Here is a 20,304-nt window from a genome sequence, read left to right as displayed (position 1 = left end):
TGTAACACATTCACACAAAGCTTCGTTTCAGCATGATTAACAATACTATATCCATGGCACTGAGGCAAATGATCTGTAAAACTTGTATGTCGTTAACAATAAGAAAGGCCTAATCAGGCCTAATATTGTTTTGATGCTAGTCAAGTTTTTTTTTTTTTTTTTTGAGAAGGGACATGAAGTACCCTGTGGCATTATAAAAAAGAAAAAAAAAGTGTGCTGCGGTGAATCATTTGGCTCTCACATACGTCATCGCAACATTTGAGACCTAAATAAACGGTGATGACACACATATGAACACATGGGCACTCCAGAAATTGAAAGCATTGTTCCTATTCAGTGCTCTCTGATCTCCTGTCCTCCAGCAGTAGGGGTCCCAGATGGGTAGGAGCGCTCAGAGAAAGACAGTTTATTTCTCCTGGGTTTTTCTTTTTCTTTTTTTTTTTCGTTTTTACTGGAATACCACGGGGATTGTGCTGACGTCCCACGCCAACCTAAATTCACTGATGTGTCTCCTGTGTGGTGGAGGTGATCATTAAATCACCCATAGCATAACAGGAACACAAACACGTGCACGGCCAATGGAGGAAGAGACACCTCACAAACCGCCATGGCAACCATTACAGATGTGCCACTTTAAGATTCGGTCAAATTGCAGCAGTTTTTTTTTTTATTAACAATGCACTTATGGTAAATAACAACCAGCAGTCTCTTTGGCTTTTTCAGTGAGGGAGCTGCACTTTTTGAGCCGTCAGATTTAGAAATATATATATAATATATAATACCATGTGTTTCCATGTATATTTCTCTAGCGTTGACTGACAGATCTTGAGATGGGGGTGTGGGCAATGTGTAATGGCTTGTAAATGAATGTATGTCCTGGTAGTGTTGATTGACAGGTCAACTGGGCGGAGTCAGAGACGTATAATGGCCTGTGTTTTAATGTATATCTCTCTCTGGTGTGGGCTGACAGGTCTTAAGCTGGGCATGGAGCGAGATGCGTATATGATGATAGCTGAGAAAGGGGAGAAGCTGTACCACATGATGATGACCAAGAGCCGACACCTCATCAAGGACAGACGCAGGAAGCTCAGCATCGTGCCCAAGTGCTTCCTGGGAAAGTGAGTCTTTTGGATTAATGAAGAACATTTTTTTTTCTCAACTCCAAAGCAATAGGATTGAATCTCCAAAGCAAGAGTATAGGATTGAGTTTATGTTCACAAAGTTCAGAGGCTGAGTGTATTACCGTTAATGGGTGGTCTCTCTAGATGAAGATAAAGACCAGCTCAGAAGTAAAACTGTGCTTTGAAAAGAGAATAGAAAATACAAGGAAGTCCGGGACTTCCATCTTATTATTCTCAGTTTTAGGCACTGTACCTTTAAGAACTGACTGTTCTGTGCAAGAGCGCTGTCTTACGAGAACATACACTTAGCACATTCAGGACAATATATTTTGTGCTGACTTCTTTTTTCTCACTGAGTTCAGTCCATTGATTGCTGTAAAATAAGACGTCAGCTCTTTGTTGATTGCATGATATATATTATTTAACCTACTGTCGAGGATCACATTTTTTTATGACTCATCTTCAATCAAGTGGCTTTTTGAGCGAGCACACACACACACACACACACACACACACACACACACACACACACACACACACACAAAACCCCCTGACTAGCGGTTCATAAAAGTTTTCCCAAGCTCGGTGCCAGGGGCTCTGTTGGATACAAGCATTCCCAGCAATCGAGGCTTCATTAGGAAGGTCCGACCATTCACAAAGAGCGGCTGGAACAAGTTCCTCTCTCTGCCTTTCAGCAGGATGAATGAACAATGGGGCGCTGCGCACGCCATCTCTTTCTCTCAGCCAGAATGTGCAGAGGATTCCATACAGCAATTAAAATTCTCTTTCACTATTACTCTGAGAGGAAGTGAGAGAGAGAGAGAGAGAGAGAAGGGGGGGATCTGGAGGTTCAGAGACGTGATATGACAGATTAGTGAGCAATGCTATGTTAGTATCTAATTCTCTAATTCACCGTAAATTCACTTTATTGCATCATGGTCTATAAAATTCTAAATGGGACCCAAGATTTGACAGGTTCCAAAGGGTAACGCTGTCCGTGGTGAGGTTGCGAGTTGATTCTGGCTGCCTATCACATTAACAGCATAGTCTCGGTTTACTTAGCAAAACTATGTGTGATGTTTTATAGACTCAATGGTATGCATTCTTGTCCATGCATGTGATGCATTAAACGGTGTGGTTATTGTATGCACTTCCATAGAGCCAAACACAATGTGGATCATAGATCATTAAGGCCGCAAATTTAAACGACTTGAAATAGCATCTCCAACACTAACGCGGCTGAACCTTCAAAGGCCTCAGCTGTGTTAGCGTCGGAGCGGCAACACACGAGTAGATCGATTTCACGAGGTCGGGTCGTAAAGTGAATTATCGTCCAGCTTCTCTTGGTCAGATAAATGTGTATTGTTGTTTTTGCTTTGGCTGTGTGTTACTCTCTGTATGGGCAGAATAGAAAGAGACCTGATTTCTTCCAGGAATGCCACTTAAGCCCCTAATGCGGTCAGATTGTCCGCCAGAACTGAGATTTTTATCGATGCGAGTTGATTTTCCTTTATCTGTCTGTCAGCGCTGTGCTGCGGATTAAAGAGGTTCTCGGATAACAAAAACATTGACCCTTGGCGGGAATCAACCGTGTCGAATTTTTTGTTTTTCTGAGAAGCATTGATGCAATTGTGGAAGGAAGTTGCTTCTTATGAAGTCATGTTAAGTTATGTACAATATGTCTGTGTTCACACTGAAGCTAAAGGTGCTGCAATTAGCATTTTTTTTTTTTTTGCGTTTCAAGATGACTCTCGGTTTCAGTCATGAATTGAAATGAAATGGAAAAACAAATATGGTTGGTCAGAATCAGACAAAAAATTTACAATTTTTATCTGCAATTCAGAATTGGGCTTAGTTTGAGGAAAACTATATGATTATTTTAAATTAACGTTTCTACCGAGGTAATACTGAGAAAGCACAGAAGAACTTTCTTCAAACTCTCTGTCTCTCTCTCCCTCTAGGCACCCATAGACTGACTTACGTGCACACTCTTTTTCTGTCAAATGTTCACACACCTTTGCCTCATTTGAAATTGCTTTCTGTGTGCATTCGTTGTGGAGAATATTAAAGAGTTACATAAACACTAATTAATTCCCCTCTGGAATGCCTTTCCTCTCTTCGCTGTCAGTTTGTGTTAGTCTCTTGCGTAAGAAGAGCAGACTCCTTGTCTTGTTTTATTTAGCCATTCAAACACAGGTTTAGAGCATAATTTGCATGCTATACCATAACACAGACATGGGAAGAACTCAGCAGCCATGGACATTTCTGTAGTGGGGCATTCAAATGAAGCCAAGTAAACTGAAGTGTCAGCAGGATTTTGGACAGACAGACGAGAAGGCAAAATTTGGCAGCAGCTGAGATAAGCTACAGCTGATAAATTTATGGTAATATATTCCTATTGTCATCATAGCTATCACAGAAACAGAAAGGTGGTGCGCTGGGTAAGTGTAGCATAGCATTCCAGCAGGCTCTCCCTCTCCTCCATCTGTTTAGATGTCCTCCACCCATGCCCCCCCCCCCCCCCCCCCCCCCCCCCCCCCCACTGTTTTTTCTGTTGTGTAAAGCAAGGACGTACGACGGCAAACGAACAAAAACGCTTGTGCTCACCAGCACTGTAAGGGCATACTTACCATTTTCACATATGGTTCAATTTCCTTTTTCCCTTTGGTTAATTTTGTTGACAGACACTGTACTCAGTACCTCTTCCTCTAACACAAACACACACACACACACACACAGAGGCTCTAACAGTTCCAGACCTTAAACTCCCACATAAACTTTTTTGTCGAAATATTAATTTGCACATTTCTTATTTTTGGCCAAAAAATCACACTGTCCTATCACACATGCTGACACACACATGAACACACACACAGACACCCACACACAAACCACACACAAATCAGTTTTGACGTTATTGCAGTTTGTCACTTCATTATGACAGAAATTGCACTTTAGGTTCTATAAACGGCACCCTACACTGCACAGCATTTGCGTTCATTTATTCACACACACACACACACACACACCGCTTCATATCACAGGTTCAGATGATAACATCATTATATTACCACAACACATACCTTTGGATCTGTGTGGGTTACATGTAAGTCAGAATGTGCTATGTATAAAGCGCAGTGTGTTATATGTGATAGAAAATGTGTGGTATGTAGGGTGAATGTGTTTCTGTTCTCTGCGTTCACAGTGAATTTGTTTCGTGGCTGTTGGAGAGTGGAGAAATCAGTAAAGCAGAGGAGGGCATCAATTTGGGCCAAGCTTTACTCGAAAATGGCATCATACACCACGGTAAAAAAAAAAAAAGAAAAAAAGCTCTCTTTCTCACTCTTTCTTTATCTCTCTCACTTTCTCTCTCTCCCCCTCCTTCTTTCCCCAAACTTGTTTTTGTATTCAGTCTTGCTCTTGGCTCTTCAGCCCTTTCCTGTCTCTGTCTCGTGGTATTTCTTGTTTTTCTCTCCTAAATGAAATCACTCTCGTCATACTCTTTATTCTCTTTACTCTCCCCTCCATGAAATCTGCCATCTCTAAAGTTAACCGACAAAAAAGTAAAAAGTCATTTGATGGATGAATGCAGTCCAGTTCTGGAATGCATCCTGTGCTGGATTGTGACCAGTAGCTGATCTCATTTTGAGAGCTCTTATTGTTTTCCTTTCTGGATTTCTGGCACCAGGAAGACAATTTATATGAATAATGTATGAACTTGCAAGTGTACTTTATTCCAGGTTACAGCCAGAGGTAATAATGCAACGCCGCATAGATAGTAAGTGCTGGATTCTACAAGTCCCCAAATTTGACATCCTCAATCCCCTGAAAACCCACCGTGTTACCGTTAGGGAGTGAGAAAAAAATTCTTGAACTTGCTGAAAATGATCTGGCTAATGTTCGCTCGCTTCGTAATAGCGAGTAATTGGTATTCATCTTATTACACTTGGGTAGCTGTATTGGTCCACATTTGTGCTGTTGAAACCGTGATAAATGCTGTTTTTGTTCTGTATCGTCTAATGTTTCAGTGTCGGACAAGCATCAGTTCAAGAACGAACAAGTGCTATATCGATTCCGCTATGATGACGGTACTTACAAAGCTAGGAGTGAGATGGAGGACATCGTATCAAAGGTATTTACGCACTCTTTGTACCAACACACCTGTATTAGTGACAAACTAATTTTATACATCAGTTTAGAGGCGAGAAGTGACTGAATGTGAAGCTAGGGTAAGGGAATGGGTGAAATCATGCATCGAGTCCTAAGGACTGGCTGGCTGAAAGCTTGTGAAATTGTCACAACGCTTTGTGAGAATTAACACAAGTGTTCTTCTTCACAGGGAGTGAGGCTCTATTGTCGTCTCCACTGCTTGTTCACGCCTGTAATTAAGTAAGTATTTCACTGTCAATAAAATACACCTACATACATAAAACCACGCTAGCCTTCCCTGATAACAGTGATTTTTAGCATAGTTTGTTTCTACGCTGGAGGCACCAGACCGAGTAATTGCCCTATGTCAATCTTCATTCAGCTCTCCTGCCTTAAGACACCTTGGCTTGCTATAGGCTACAGACCAATCCACTGTGCAAATGAAGAATAGTGTTATCACCAAAAGACACGAATCCTTTTCCCTTCCATTTTCAGTGGACAGTGTCAGCTATTTCTTCATAAACATTTTTTCAGGCAGCTCTCAGACAAGCTAACGGCATTATAATGCATGTAGGTAGTTCAGAAGATAGAATTAGTTTTGAAGAGGTATCACAAGAAAACTGCATTGTGTGTTGTGGTCTCAGTGAAAAAGTATACTTTACATGCAGTATAAAGCCTTTCCTCGCTCCTTGTACATATTGTACTTAGAGAAGGTTTAGTATTTCTGTGTTTATGTGCTCTATGTCAGTCACACTTGAGTACCCACGTCTTGATTATGAAGGTTTTTGCAGAGCTCATAGTGACAATATGACACCCTCGTGTCAAACCAAATTCTTAGAAAGTACTCCTTCAGTCTTCATTAAGCCGATTCTCCTGTCTCTGCCCCTCCACCCACCCCCGGTCAGATTTTTGTCGTTTTAAAAAGTGGAACCGCGTTCGAGGTCGACACCCTGTTTTCTGTCACTGCAGATACAGTTGCCTAGATTTGGCACAAAGTTGCATAAATGTTTTTGAACGCGTTCCGTTTGTCACATGTCAACCGCGCAGGCTGTTTCCTGTAGCTCTTTGACAAGCATGGCTTGCTTTGATGCATCTGCGCACATACTCTCTCTCTCTCTCTCTCAACCTGTCAGAGCCCCTGCCTTCATTGCTCCTTTCATATATTATCTGTAGTACAAATAGTTTGGATGACATCTTCATAGTCGTCTTGTCTGTGTAGTTGAAAACTTACTCCGTAAATGTACAATTTTGAAATGGTACTTCCCTGGTGTCTCTTTAAGATATACTAAGAACAGGCTTTCATTTGTTTGGTCCTTTTCAAATTCATTTTTTTTTTAAATCACACAAATGTGAGTATCTGGTAATTGAATGTCTGTTAATTTACACCTCTCAAAGACAGCTTTGAAATTTGTGAAAGTACTTTTTGAGCACATGGCATCTGGGTGTGTTTTTTTTAGAAATTAAGAGAAAAAACAAGCAGTTCTTTCTGTGGATAACTAGGGTAAAAGACCACATAAGGAGAGAGAGAGAGAGAGAGAGAGAGAAAGGGAGAGAGAAAAAAGGAAAATGTGCAAAAGAGACAAGGAAGAGGCAGAGTTGTTCAGCTGTCACAGTTTCTCCCTCCATCTCAAATTTTGTAGATAAAAAAGGAAGAAAAAAAACGACAAGTTGTTTCACAGAGAACCAGAGCTGAGTCTCCTTACACACAGCATTTCAATGTGGTCTCTGGCAGAAATCTGACTGTACTGTATTCTATGTAGAACGAAAGGAGCTGTGTATTTTTCAATTTTGCGCTAAGATTCCAGTCAGCAGGTTGTCTGAAGATTGTCATATGGCTGATTTCTTTTAATGCAGAGATCGAGATCACCATCTGAAAACCTTCAAGTCGGTCGTCCCTGCCAGCAAACTGGTGGACTGGCTTCTGTCTCAGGTAAGAGGTTTCTGTCACACACAGCCAAAGTACAGAGAGAACGGGCAGATACATACCCTTCCTCGGCTATTTTTGACCCCCCAACCCCACCTACTCCTTTCTCTGAATATGTATGTGTATGTGTGTGTGTGTGTGTGGGTGTGTGTGTGTGTGTGGGTGTGTGTGTGTGTGTGTGTGCGCATGTGTGGACCATAAATCATGATCACATTTTTGAAGGCAAGGGAAGCAGGAAGCGGTTACATCATTCTTGATAAGACCCGTTTCTGCCCCTCCTCCTTGTGTCTCAGGAACACACACACACACCCCTACCCCCATCATACGCAGACAGACACACACTCATACCCCTACACACACACCCCTCCCTTCTGTGTCTTTCTGTCACTGACTCACACACAAACATATTCACACATGTGCGCACATACATGCACCCCTCCCCTGTCCAATGCATATACTGCTCCCCTCTGTCAATCTCACGCATGCACACACATACAGAAATACCCCCTGATCTCTCAGCCAACTCATTAAGGTTTTAATTTGTATATAATCACCCTTCATGTCTAACGCCATCACACATGTCAACACACACACACACACACACACACACACACACACACACACACACACAAAGGTTTCTCATGAAACACACAGTGGTCATTTTGTGCATCAGTTTTCACACTCTGTCACTGTTAAATATTTTCTAATTTACTTAAAGCTTACACTGGTATGTGTTTGTTTTTGTGTGTGCGTGTGTATGTATGTGTGTGCGTTAGTCAACAAAAGAAGACTTTCTCACCCATTTACACAAATGCAATTTTGTAAACATTCTCAGATTAAATACATCTGCTCCAGCAAACATCTCGGTTTTCCTTTTTTTCCTGACGTCAAAAATATCATAGACACGCTCATTAACAAATTTAGTCTGGTTCTCTGCTTTCATTTCACCGTCATGAATAGTAATCGGTCCAGAGGACTTTGTATGATGTGCTGAAAGCGCTTTGAGAAAGTTCACAAACATTTCGTACTGTCACGTGCTTTTTCCGGCACTTGCATGATTATCATACAGATTGTCTTTTTTCTTTGTCTAACGGTCCTGTATTTGTGAGTGTTGACTTTGCATCTTGGTCCTAACAGGGAGACTCTTCTACACGAGAGGACGCGGTCACGCTCGGGGTCGGCCTCTGCAACAACGGTTTTATGCACCACGGTGGGTCGCCTCTGTCAAACTGTGTTTTTTTTTTACGGTATTTTTTATTTCTTACAACTAAAATATTAAGGCACATTAAAAGCACACGGTCCGATTCCCTTTCCTCTGCTGCCTTCGTCGATGTCCATGGTGTCGCATCTCATCGTCGTCATGTGATTTTATTTGTCAAATGGTGTGACCCAGTCGAGGCGTTCTGGACTGGAGTTCAGTCAGCGTGCGTGTTAAATCAGCATCACACAAAATTTATGAGGTCACCTCTGAAAGACCCAAACCTCAAAAACCCAGCTATGCATCTCACGTCATTGAGTAAAACACTTAAGAAAACAAAAAAAAGAAAGAAAGAAAGAAAGAAAAGAAAAAGGAAAAGCACTCGGTGGCTGAAGGACTCTCCTTCCATTCAGACAGTGTGAGGCAGTTCCACTGATTTGAATACAAACAGACTTTGCAGAGTTCCTTCGGGCCTGGCTGTTTGCTTTTTCAACACGCTGGCGTCTGGGGCGAGTTTGTGAACCGTGGACGCCGTAAGAGTCTGGGCTCGGATGCATGCTTATGTTTGTGGTTAAATGAACTACCGTGCAATAGGTCTTGTCAGAATGCCGACGCTAACATGCTGGTGCCGTGATCTTTTTTTTTTTGGAAGCTGTTATGTGAGCTTTCATATCCTCAAAGGTAATCATATGGGACAATCCTGATAAATGATGTGCTCTGCCTCTGTGACTCTCTCATTCAGTAGGAATAATTACAATGTTCACTGAAGTCAATGAAACGACTTTATTCTAGTAATATTACATTCATACTCTTGATTACAGTTGTAATTCATAAAGCAAGTTACAGATGATCAAACAGGTTTTATCATTTGTATGGCATTTATGTGGTATCATAATGCTGTTTAAGTGAGCTGGACATTTCCACACTGAGTTAGAGTACATAGTGACCTCTTCAACTCTCATGTGTACGGAGCTGCAAGTAGGATGTTGTGTATGTAATATGTAATATATAATCATAGTGTGATCAGTAATCCTCAACAAGGCTTTATCTGCTAAGTAAAGTCAAGTGTGTGTGTGTGTGTGTGTGTGTGTGTGTGTGTGTGTGTGTGTGTGTGGTTTGGTTGGGACTCCCATGGCAGAACCTCAGCTTAGCTTCTAGCCCAGCAATCAGATGCCCTTCAGACAGTTGGGTTTTTCTGCTACTTATTTCAAAGACATACACACACACCCACACACACACACAGGGGGGCTGCTAAAGTGGTAACATTGTACTTTACTGCTGGTCCTACTACACTTCTGGATTCCCAGAACAATCTCAAAAGATGTTTTGCTTGGAATTTTCCACTGGATAGAACAGTCTGTCCTTCCAAGGCCTCGGAAAAAAAAATCTCACAGACAGCAGCACATTGTCACTTTTTGTCTTCGGGGGTGGGAAAACATTTTGTCCTTTTGTATGTTACACTGACTGTTGACCGGCTTACCATATACCACATCAGTCATCGATTAGCCCATTTCTAAAGTGCCAGTTGTTTAAATAGGAACATGTTTTGGACTGATGCAAGATTTCCATTTTGCAATATAAATTTGATATTTTTAAGGTAACTGGGTCAAGGGTGGAATATTCTCTCAGCTTGTGGTGTCTGACGTCTGTTTATTTCCTCCATGGCAGTTCTGGAGAAAAGTGAGTTCAAAGATGAGTCCCAGTTCTTCCGCTTTTATGCCGATGAAGAGACAGAAGGAACCAGCTCCAAAAACAAGCAGCTACGTAATGACTTCAAACTCATAGAGAACATCTTGGCCAAGTCTTTAGTGGTGAGTGTGTCAGCTGTTTAACAGACAACACACACACACGCACTCCCGGACACACACACCGTACGATGAATCTTCAACTTGATAATACACGGACATACCCACCATGACTCCTCAGCTGACAGTATACTCACACACATACACATGCAGACAATGAATCTTCCACTGATAACACACACACACACACTCACACACACACTCACCAACACTATGACTCTTCAGCTGACAATATACTCACACACATACACATGCAAACAATGAATCTTGGTTTACAGACACACCAGAAATTTAAGGTCTTTTTTCTTCGTGTCTGCTCTGAGGTAAAAACAAATACATAACCTCCTCACAGTGTTCTCAACAGCATGTCCAGTTAAGAGAGCCATTCTTCAGATCTGGAAAGATTGCACCTTGCCAGACACCATTTCAGAAAGGAACTGAGCTCACCCCAAATTCAGGAAGCATAATGGTCCTTCCAAAAAGAACTAACCAGGCTAATGCTTGTATGGATCATGTCAGGAAGTAGCCATTAACGTGAATTTCGACAAAGACAATAGAAATTACTAATGCTGAGACAGCCTGTCCTTCAGCTGTGGGTACGCTTACCATATGAATATGATGTTCAGACTGCTCGGCCATCACCCAGTCCCCTCTTGAATCGATGACACTTTGATTTTTGTCCCCACTTGTTGGTGCGGGAGCCAATTAAGATCCCATCCAATCCATCAGTAATTAGCCTGACCTTTCAAACGTCTCTTTCATCCTTCTGAGCAGAGTTTTTACGAGAGTTTGTAATTTGTTAAAACCTTAACGCTTTCGCTGATCCGAATCAAGCTTAAGATCCTTCATTTTTTTGCAGCCTTTCAGAGATTTGAGGAATGGGCATGCGGGGGGGGGGGGGGGGGCACAGCCCCCTAGAACTCCCCCACCCCACCCTGATTTTATCATCACATCAGCTGTGTACCCTGTTCCGTGGCTGACATTTTGCAGCAGGTGCTTGAAGAATGGAGGGAAAGGTTGAATGATAGAAAGGATGAACAGTGTAGATGGTGAACAGGCATGTCCGTGTTTGCGAGGGCTTTTTAAAAGGGCCTTTTCTCAGGAGAAGCGGGGGAAATTGACATTGTGCCACATCACGAGAAAAAGAACGTCCATTCAGGATCATAATCGATTCCCCTTTGTCATGTCTCCTTGCCCACTGGAAACGATCTTTCATATTCATAAAGCAAGCAAGAGGAAAGAGCCTTTGTATAGCTAACTAAAGTATGAGGTAACCATCTTATTAGACGAGAGGGGAAGTCTCTGGAAAGGGGAAGTAATTTATCTCATTACTTCTTATAAATGCAATGGCTCTCCTTTAACACTCTAGGTCCAGAGGGCATTTGGTCAAAAAAAAAAAAAAGAGGCTAGTCTTCTATCACAGGGTAATTCTGGCGAACTGCACACTGATTGGACAAGACTGACTTGGAGTGACTGGTGCTGTTTGTTTTGAGTATGGCTGCAGATGAAAGAAAAAGTGACAGCTTCATTAAGTTTAATTGTGACTTTTACACAGATCCATCCAGATGAAGAGGACTATGGCTTTGAGATTGAAGAGAAGAATAAAGCCATTGTGGTGAAGAGTGTGGCCAAGGGATCATACGCAGAGGTAAGGACTAATACTGCTTTTTTTGTTTTGTTTTGTTTGTTTCTTCCTCCGTCAACCCACCATCCCTGATACATGGATTTAACCTTTTGCTGTGGCTGTCATTATAAGCATGACAGCTGCCTTTTCTTGTCTGTCCGCCTGAGCCGCTAATACAGAAAAAAACACTAATTGCAGAAAAAAAAAAATGGTGCTAAAAATAATTCGGGTAAAATTATTTTTGGAAAGTGAGATTAGCAGGAATTGTTCCCACACCTGCGTCATGTCCGCTCTGTGCTGCGACCATTCATTCACAGTCAGGTTGTGCTTTGTTAATTCATTCCAGTCAGTTGTGCGAAGCCTTTTCCTCAGTGGAGATCTTCAGAGGCAATTAGGCATGCCTCATCTCATTCTCCTCTGCGTCGTGAGTCCTCTCTCTCTCTCTCTCTCTCTGTCTCTCTCTCTCTCCCTCTCCCTCTGTCTCTCTCTCTTTCTCTCTCTCCCCCCTCCCTCTCTCTTTCTGTCTGAATGCTTTATATACACTATTGCTTCCCTAGCAAAGACTATTGGGGCTGAGCAGTCTGTGTAGAAGAACAAGACTCTCAGTGTTAATTAGATCTTAATGACACTTTCATAAGCCACACATAACACCACACATCAGCTCTACACAAGGGTTCATGAAAAAAAAAAACCCAGAGTGGCTGTTGAAAGAAAATAAGATGTCACATGAAGTATTAAGTAACTCCTGATTCAGCCCCTGCTCTCAGCCTCTTTAACTGAAGTGCTGCGTTTTCTCTGTCCTTCTTCCTGTGCTCCATGCTCTTACCTTGTTTAACTGAACTCAACACCCCACCTGCCCGTACACCTCTTCAAATCCTCTCTCTTCTCTCTCTCTCTCTCTCTTTACTGTCGTCCCCTCCATCTTAGAGGACAACAAGAGCCCTGTCTGTTGAAGGCTGAATATGGCCTTTAAAGGGGAGGGGGGTGGGGATGGGGGTGGGGGGGCCAGACGATTCCAAGGGCAAAATAGACATTGGTCAAAAGACACTGGAATAAGTGAGAAGCCAGGGTCAGGAATACTAAACACACTGCCTCTGCAGAAGGAAGGGGCTTGTTTCCCCAAGCAACGTGCCACAGTCGCTACAGCTCGGAGTGAAAAGAAGGCTTCGCCAGTGGGATAGAGACGGCATTATTCGCCCATACGGGCCATGCAAAGTGTATTTATAGAAGTCCCTTCCTTAGACTTTCACGCGTCTCAAAACACTGGCTCGTTTTTCAGTGGTATTGCTAGAAATCATTTACTCTAGATTCGGACACAACGTGTCAGGAACAATTTACTGTGTAAAGTGCGTTAGTAAACCTACTGATTTGTATTAGCATTCGTCGAGTCAGTGAACATTTGTGTTTATTTGACTGAATAATGTTTTAATATTTCCAGTGAAAGCTGACCCAAAATGAGCTAATGGTTTTAGCCTCTCAAGATTTGGATCTGTCAGCACGTGTGTTGTATATCAGCAGTGAACTGTAAACAGTTATGAGATTAATGTGCTTCCTGCATGAAATGTGGAGATAAAAATCATTTGTGTAATTTTATCAATTAGAAACTGACTTGAATCCTGTCAGTAGCTGGCTCTAACAGACCTTCCCTGCAATGTATGATGTGTAACAGTTTATTCAAGACATAAATGAGTCTATCTATACAATAATATTTTGTTGCATAAAAAACTAGGAACATACACCTTAATTACCGTAATACAGATACTTTGACAAATCACTCCATGTGTTTTTGTGCAGGGTTTTTTCCCCCTCGAAAAGAAACGTAGGCCCTATACTGAATCGGGCAAATTTTATCCAGTTTATGGAGAGGAGTCAGTTGTCTCTGTCGATGCTTTTGGTTTTGTTAGATGGCCGGTCTACAGGCAGGCAGGAAAATCTACTCCATCAATGAAGACCTGGTGTTTCTGCGGCCTTTCTCCGAGGTAGAGACCATGATCAACCAGTCCTTCTGCATACGTCGTTCCCTGCGTCTACTGGTGGCCACCAAGAACAAGGAGTGAGTCGGTGACCTTTAACCTGACAGACACACGCACTTAGACACACGTATCAGGTCTATGTATATAGGGAAGGTGTAACATGACTCCAGAGGTACTGTGATTACAAGTAGGTGTCGCAATCCAAATACTGTTTGTGCCTTAGTGCACATTTATGAATGTTGCGTAATTTTATTGCAAAAAATAATGATGTGTTTTTGATTTTTTTTTATATATAATTCCACCTTTTTTCCCCCAAGGATTGTGAAAATTCCAGACTGTCCAGACGCCCTATCCTTCAAACTCTGTGGTGACTCCCCTCCATATGTGCATGCTGTAAGGAAAGGTGAGCTGCTCGACGTTCTTCGTGGGTTTTTTTTTTTTTTTTTCCCAGATGGGTCAGGTCAGTCAGATGGTGTGGTCACTCAGACCCCAGTCTCAAATGAACTTCACTCTTAGCTGGTTAACTCCTCAGTCAGTGAAATATCTCTAAAACGTAGTTTGCCAGAAAAGGATCTCCTCGACACATCAGCAGGGAAAAAGATTTTTGCTTCTTAGCGCTATGCTTTCATATAATGTCATGCTTTTCAGCTGACATCAAATCCATCCACCATCAAATTCCCTCATGTTTTATTACTAGCTTTCTAACCTGCCAGGCAGATGTTCGTTGTCTATAAAAAGGTTAAAAATAAAAAAAGATTTATGGCTCCATACTGAAACGGTGCTCTCATGTGATAAACAGCCGCTGGTAAAAAATGGCTTGCATTAGCACATGACGAGCCGAAAAAACCTGAGCGTTCGATGTGGTTGCAGTAATAGTTACTTAGGAATAGGTGCTTATTTTCTAAGGGAGTCTCCAGGAACCTTCAAAGCGTGTAATCCAGTGTTTTTAAAGGTCTCTGAAACCTAAACTGCTCAGCTTCTTTTTTCAGATAAGATGCCTGTTCGTAGATGCAGTCGAAATGTGCGATAGCTTTTCGATAACTTGTAACATCTGTCGTCCTAGGTCTCTGTTTTGTCTCTCACAAATAGTGTCAACTGACTTATATCATCTGCTAATATTGCAAGTTGTTAAGTGCCTCAAACAGTGGAATTATTGGAATTATAAACACTGGAAAATACTGGAAATTTATTTTGTTATCAGATGAAGCTTAAAATTTAGTTTTTTAAACATTAAGTATCTGAAGCATCCAAAGAAACTTTAAATTTGAGACTTTGCTAATATTTATCCTTCAGATGATTCATGTTTCCTGGTATCCGATAATATCAGCATGACCATCAGTGTATACATCTATCCCTATTCTGTGGGCTACATTCAGACAGTCCTCAGTTGGGGGTTCTCATGTCATTATGTAGCCATGGTGTTCTGTCATTTTGAACATTTTTAATACCATAGCATTTGTAACTGAATTAGAAGGTTCTTGTCAGAGAGATAAAATCAGGTTCTGTTTGTTCGGTAGGATCTGAAGCAGCATCAGCAGGTCTCCAACCCGGCCAGTGTATCCTCAAAGTCAATGGCAACAACGTCAGTCATAGCAACTACCTGGAAGTCCTGGACCATTTTAGCAGCCATCGACCCGACCTGGAGCAACAAGAACCGGTTGGTTTAGGGATTTTTTTTTTCTCTGTTCTGTGATCAGAATTACCTGAAGAATCTTCCATCTCCTAGTGTCACTTGAGAGGCACACACACACAGTCTGTGTTGTTCTTTGCGGTGACAAAAATTTAAACGCTGTGTGTTGAACCAGGGCTCCAGTCAGTGGGTGTACAGAGTATTTGATGATGTGGAGGAGCAGTCGTTTGGGGCCTGCCTGTCACAGAACGGCTCGGACACGGAGGAGGATAGCACCACTAACGGAACAGGTACTTTCTGTTTCTGTGTGTGTTTACCTGTCTGCTTGTCCATCACCTTTTTCGTGCAGCTCGTGTTCTACAGATGGCCGTATTAGCCGAAATACCTTTTAATAGTAATGACATTGCATCGCAGTGAAAGGAATCGTTAAAGTCAGGATTATGCTTTGACGGAGGTCTTAGTCCCGTACTGACTAGACTTGGTACTGCACTCTACCTTCTAGGCAGCACGTCCCAGATATTAATAATAAAAACACTTGACAGAATGCCATAAAAAAAACCTCTGTTATTTATGTGTCTGATAATTGACACGTTAGTTAATTTCTGGCGGTTACAGCTCTGCTGTGTTATCCGTGTGTGGGCTCTGTGACATCGGAATGTAAATATTTTGTTTCTGAGCGAAGCATCATCCAGCTGCGGAAAAAAGTCATATTCCAAGACCCTTATAAAATACTTTGTTGCTGAATAGCTCACATAAATTTGCCTGACTGCGGTGACAAATCAACTTGCACGGCATTACGTAAGTTGCACACCTGTCTGGCGTTAACAGACATCATAAAAATTGAGGCTGACATACCAGACGATGTCGTCTGACAAAAGTCGGTAATCAGGTGTGCAGACAAAGGAAATGGGGGACGAAAAAACAAGACTGCTAAGGCTGGTGGTTAAAATTCACACACAGAGAGCAATAAATGACAGCATACCGTCTGTGGGCTCTTGGGGACAATCTCTTTTTGCCACCCTATTTTTTGCGATCCCTCCAGCTCAAAGCAGAACGTGTGTAATGAAATGAGATGTTCAGCTAACTTTGAGTTTTCTACAGATGTTGTTTCTTGGTTCCCTTGTTCCACAGACTCTGTGAGAAGTGTCAGACGCCTGTCCCTCAACGATAACGTGCCGTTGGTCAGTCTGACTGTGGATAACGTTCACCTGGAGCACGGTGTGGTGTATGAATACGTCAGCATGGCCGGTATCAAGAACCACGTGTTGGAGAAGATGGTTGAGCCAAAGGGTTGCTTCAGTTTGGCTGCAAAGGTAGTTTTCATTTTAGTCTAGGAAAGACTTCAGGTTTCCTAGAGGTTGTTTTTACACTTTTACTTATTATTGTGGGATTTCCCTGTCAGATTCTGGAAGCGTTTGCAAAAGATGACAACCATTTTGTGAAGAACTGTCGGCACCTGATCTCTCAGAGTGAACGAGTGGTGACCATGCCGCAGTATGAGTTCAGACACATCTGCGACACCAAACTGGAGAGTATACACAAACGCATCTGCAACTACCAAAACGTAAGTATTTTTGTTTTCTCTCTCTCACTCTCTCTCTCTTTCCCTCTGTCTGTATTTTTCAATAAACTGCAATGGCCGCAGAGCAAATGAGAAAAGAAACAAGTCTTTGAGTCGTGAAATTTCGTAGGTTATTTATCATCATTCTCTTAATTTTTTTTTTTGTGTCATCCCTTTCTCAGTTTGCCAGAGAGCTGCAGAACAAAGCCTGGCCCGCCTTTAAGCAGGCCAACAACAAACCCCATGTGTTGAGCTGTATGGATTTTGTCCCCACCAACTGCCACCTCAACCTAATGCAGGTGTCCTGCCCCAAAAGCACGACGTCTGCTGGCCGTACCTTCAGCATCCGTTTCGGCCGCAAAAACTCCTTCTTCGGCCTCGACCCGGATCAAGGTGGGCCTCCCTCAGTCTGTACAACTGTATTGTTCTACCAGGGCCTGCAGTCTCAGCCTGTCTGTTTCCATGGGCTCTTTTGGTTATTTTTCATGGCTTTTTTAGGGATATCCTGCTTGTGTTTTCTACACGAAGCTGGGCCGTATTGGTGCCTTCTCGAATGGCTTCGGCCGTTACGTAGTAATCTCGGAGATTATCGAATGTTTCGCAGATTTGACACCAACACCGCACGTACCGTGTCAGAGAAACATGGTTGTATATTCTGAGAGTAGAACCTAATGTCTGGTTTTTTGAAGTGGAGAGGGGGGGGAACATGAAGACCGCTTTGAGATGATATAAACATGTGTCGAGCCCCTTCGTCTCAAATCTGCTCAGTGAGCGGGACCGCAGATTTTAGCAAAAAAAAAGAAAAGAAAAGAAAAGAAAAGAAAAGAAAACTGCTTGTAGGGATGAAACAAATGGGTCATGTCGGTTTTTACCTTCAGTTTTTTGATTGTTATTGTTATTAAGTAGTAGGTCAAAAGAAGGTTGCACAGCAGATAGCTATTGTTTGTCTGTTTAAAGTGGTATAATTACTTGTATATTACTTTTTTTTGTTGTTTTTGTAGTTGTTTACTTTTCCTCTAAGCTTTTATCCCATATCCTTTTTGAAGAGAAGGTTTCACCAAACATTACATAGAACTTTGATGATTTGGTAGTTTGTCCTTGTCAACACTTATGACATCAGAGAACTCCCTGATGATTGTTGTAGCAATGAACTACTCTTTGCTTTCAGCATAAGGATTTTATTAAACAAACCTCCTTTCAGATCTTTGATTGCAGTAATAAAATAGTAATCAAATCATACTGTTTAGAACCATTTGAGCCTCATAAATTGTGTGCTCTAATGTAATGAGGATTCCCACAGCAAATGAGTGCCTTTTTAAGCGTTCTCCTACATCAACTCCATCAGATTTCCATTAAGGCAGTACCAGACCACACGGGACTATAAGAGCCTGAATGATGTCATCTGGCTCTACTTGCAGAAGACACTTGCTTTGTTTCAGACTCAATTGTCCATGTTCAGAAGTAAACAGAGATGCGGATGAAAAGTAAGCACATGGGAAGGTGGACATTCGCGTGCTTCGGTCACAGAGCTTCCGGCTTTGAGGGTTAAAAAAAAAAATTCCTATTTAATTTTTGTGTCTGAAAGAACCGATTTACTTTTTTAAGGTGTCAGGGTGTTACGTTAGTCTTAATATGGAAGGAGTTAAATGAGCCTAACTGTCATTGTTATGGAGTAATTTTTGGGGAGGGCAGGTAGAGTCCACAGTCCATTCGGCTGATATTTTAAACCGCGCTTGCCCCCTGAAAGCCTGACATCTGATACGCCGTCTGGTCGTGGTGTCTGGCTGGAAGAACGCACGCTCTATTGTTCCAGCGGTTTGGTCGTGCTTCACATCTGCTCTCCAGTTGTGCCATGCTCAGAGATGTTTAGAATTCCTCCAGTTCAACGCTTATGCAACATAGGCTGAAGCTTTCCATAGCCAGAGCTGCTTTGAGCCACACGCCCCGTGGCTTTATGTCCACCGAGCGACCGCTTCACTGAACAAAAGATGCCGACGCCACGCATGTGATGCTAAATTCGTGCGTTTCATCGAGTCGCGACGCCCACCCCTCCTCCGGCACCAGGAGTGCTCCCAACACTCGAAGTACAGATCGTGAAGTCTCTGGTCCTTCTAAAGCGCAGGCACATGTTAGACAAAAGCTAGCGTCTGGGACAGGACTTTAACGACGTCAGCCGTCTTTATCCTTAATGACATGTTTCAAACACAGCGTGTTTCTCCTATTTCAATTGTGCCATGACCGAACGGCGATCTCAGTGCCTTTGGCAAAACTAAACCTTTCATAATGAAGCTTTAAATGAAAGTATTTCATGATTTTCTTACATTTTGACTGAGGTTTTTTTTTCTTTTCTGTTTGTTTCTAGAAAGTTTTGAGCAGTGTGAAATTGCTGCTTCTTGTATTTTTTTTTTTTTTTTCAGTTCGACGTTCCTTTCTTTCAAATTTTCCCCAGAAGTCCCCTTTCAAACTGGGGGTTTTCTTTATGGTTTAACATTTTAACGTGTGATTCACCCACTCTTCCAGCTCATCTCTTTTTTTTCCTTCCCACATTTTCTTTCTCTCGGTCTCTTACCTAAACAGACACTCTCATACATTCCTCCAACTGTATTTCTGCCTCCTACAGACGGACCTTTTTTATCAACAACTTTTAAGAAGTTTCCTTGACCGCTCCCCTATGTATGACATCCTTATCAATCTAACATTAAAGACAAAACATCCTTATCAATCTAACATTAATGACAAAATAATGAGCTGTTTTTGCTCCCCCACAAAGTTTCCTTTTTTTGGTTTTATTTTCGCTGCTGTCATTAGGTTTGCCTTGTGGGGTTGGTTTCAATCTCAAAACATCCCTACACTTTGTCGTGTCAGTGTTTTGTTGGTTTTAATTAATTTTTCTCCATTTGTCGTCTCATAGCCAACTTGAACCCCATGTCTCACACAGTCCACTGTGTGACCAGCATGGCGGCCCCAGCCTGGAACTGCCTGGGGCTGACCGAGGAAGAGGACGGGGACGGATGCGACGGTGGGCGAGCCCAGGAGGAAGGAGGCCTCAGTTTCCTTCTCAAACAGGAGGACACAGAGAGCCAGGACGCCTACTTGCAGCTCTACAACCGGCTCAACATCGCTGTTCGCGAAGTGAAACAATATGTGACCCAGATTGACGTGTGAGTTCCAAAATAAAAATCTTGAGCAGCGATACCAATGCTGCAAGGGATGCTTTGAACTGCGCAGAGTCCAAAATGCAGTTGGCATCCATTCAAGGTTTCGAGACCGAATGTTGCGTTATTTTTTAAAATCCGTTTACACGGTGCAGGGCAAACGA

The 20,304-nt window shown here is 42.3% G+C and overlaps 1 protein-coding gene across 1 annotated transcript in view; it reads left to right on the top strand.

Annotated features, from left to right (window-relative positions):
* The window catches only part of prex1 (phosphatidylinositol-3,4,5-trisphosphate-dependent Rac exchange factor 1), a 68,748-nt gene that overhangs the window by 33,238 nt on the left and 15,206 nt on the right, over nucleotides 1-20,304 (top strand). Inside the window, exons 10-25 of the mRNA XM_030783860.1 lie at nucleotides 971-1,118; nucleotides 4,327-4,427; nucleotides 5,150-5,253; nucleotides 5,461-5,510; nucleotides 7,125-7,200; nucleotides 8,332-8,404; nucleotides 10,061-10,203; nucleotides 11,753-11,845; nucleotides 13,726-13,874; nucleotides 14,112-14,197; nucleotides 15,312-15,478; nucleotides 15,612-15,649; nucleotides 16,467-16,737; nucleotides 16,827-16,988; nucleotides 17,168-17,378; nucleotides 19,897-20,146. Coding sequence (XP_030639720.1) covers nucleotides 971-1,118; nucleotides 4,327-4,427; nucleotides 5,150-5,253; nucleotides 5,461-5,510; nucleotides 7,125-7,200; nucleotides 8,332-8,404; nucleotides 10,061-10,203; nucleotides 11,753-11,845; nucleotides 13,726-13,874; nucleotides 14,112-14,197; nucleotides 15,312-15,478; nucleotides 15,612-15,649; nucleotides 16,467-16,737; nucleotides 16,827-16,988; nucleotides 17,168-17,378; nucleotides 19,897-20,146 — 2,122 coding nt within the window. The remainder of the gene's footprint in view (nucleotides 1-970; nucleotides 1,119-4,326; nucleotides 4,428-5,149; nucleotides 5,254-5,460; nucleotides 5,511-7,124; nucleotides 7,201-8,331; nucleotides 8,405-10,060; nucleotides 10,204-11,752; nucleotides 11,846-13,725; nucleotides 13,875-14,111; nucleotides 14,198-15,311; nucleotides 15,479-15,611; nucleotides 15,650-16,466; nucleotides 16,738-16,826; nucleotides 16,989-17,167; nucleotides 17,379-19,896; nucleotides 20,147-20,304) is intronic.

The sequence above is a fragment of the Chanos chanos genome, chromosome 9 (genome assembly GCF_902362185.1).
Source record: "Chanos chanos chromosome 9, fChaCha1.1, whole genome shotgun sequence".
Classification (NCBI taxonomy): Eukaryota; Metazoa; Chordata; class Actinopteri; order Gonorynchiformes; family Chanidae; genus Chanos; species Chanos chanos.
The sequence above is the reverse complement of the archived record's forward strand: the minus strand, read 5'-3'. Positions and strand labels throughout refer to the sequence as shown.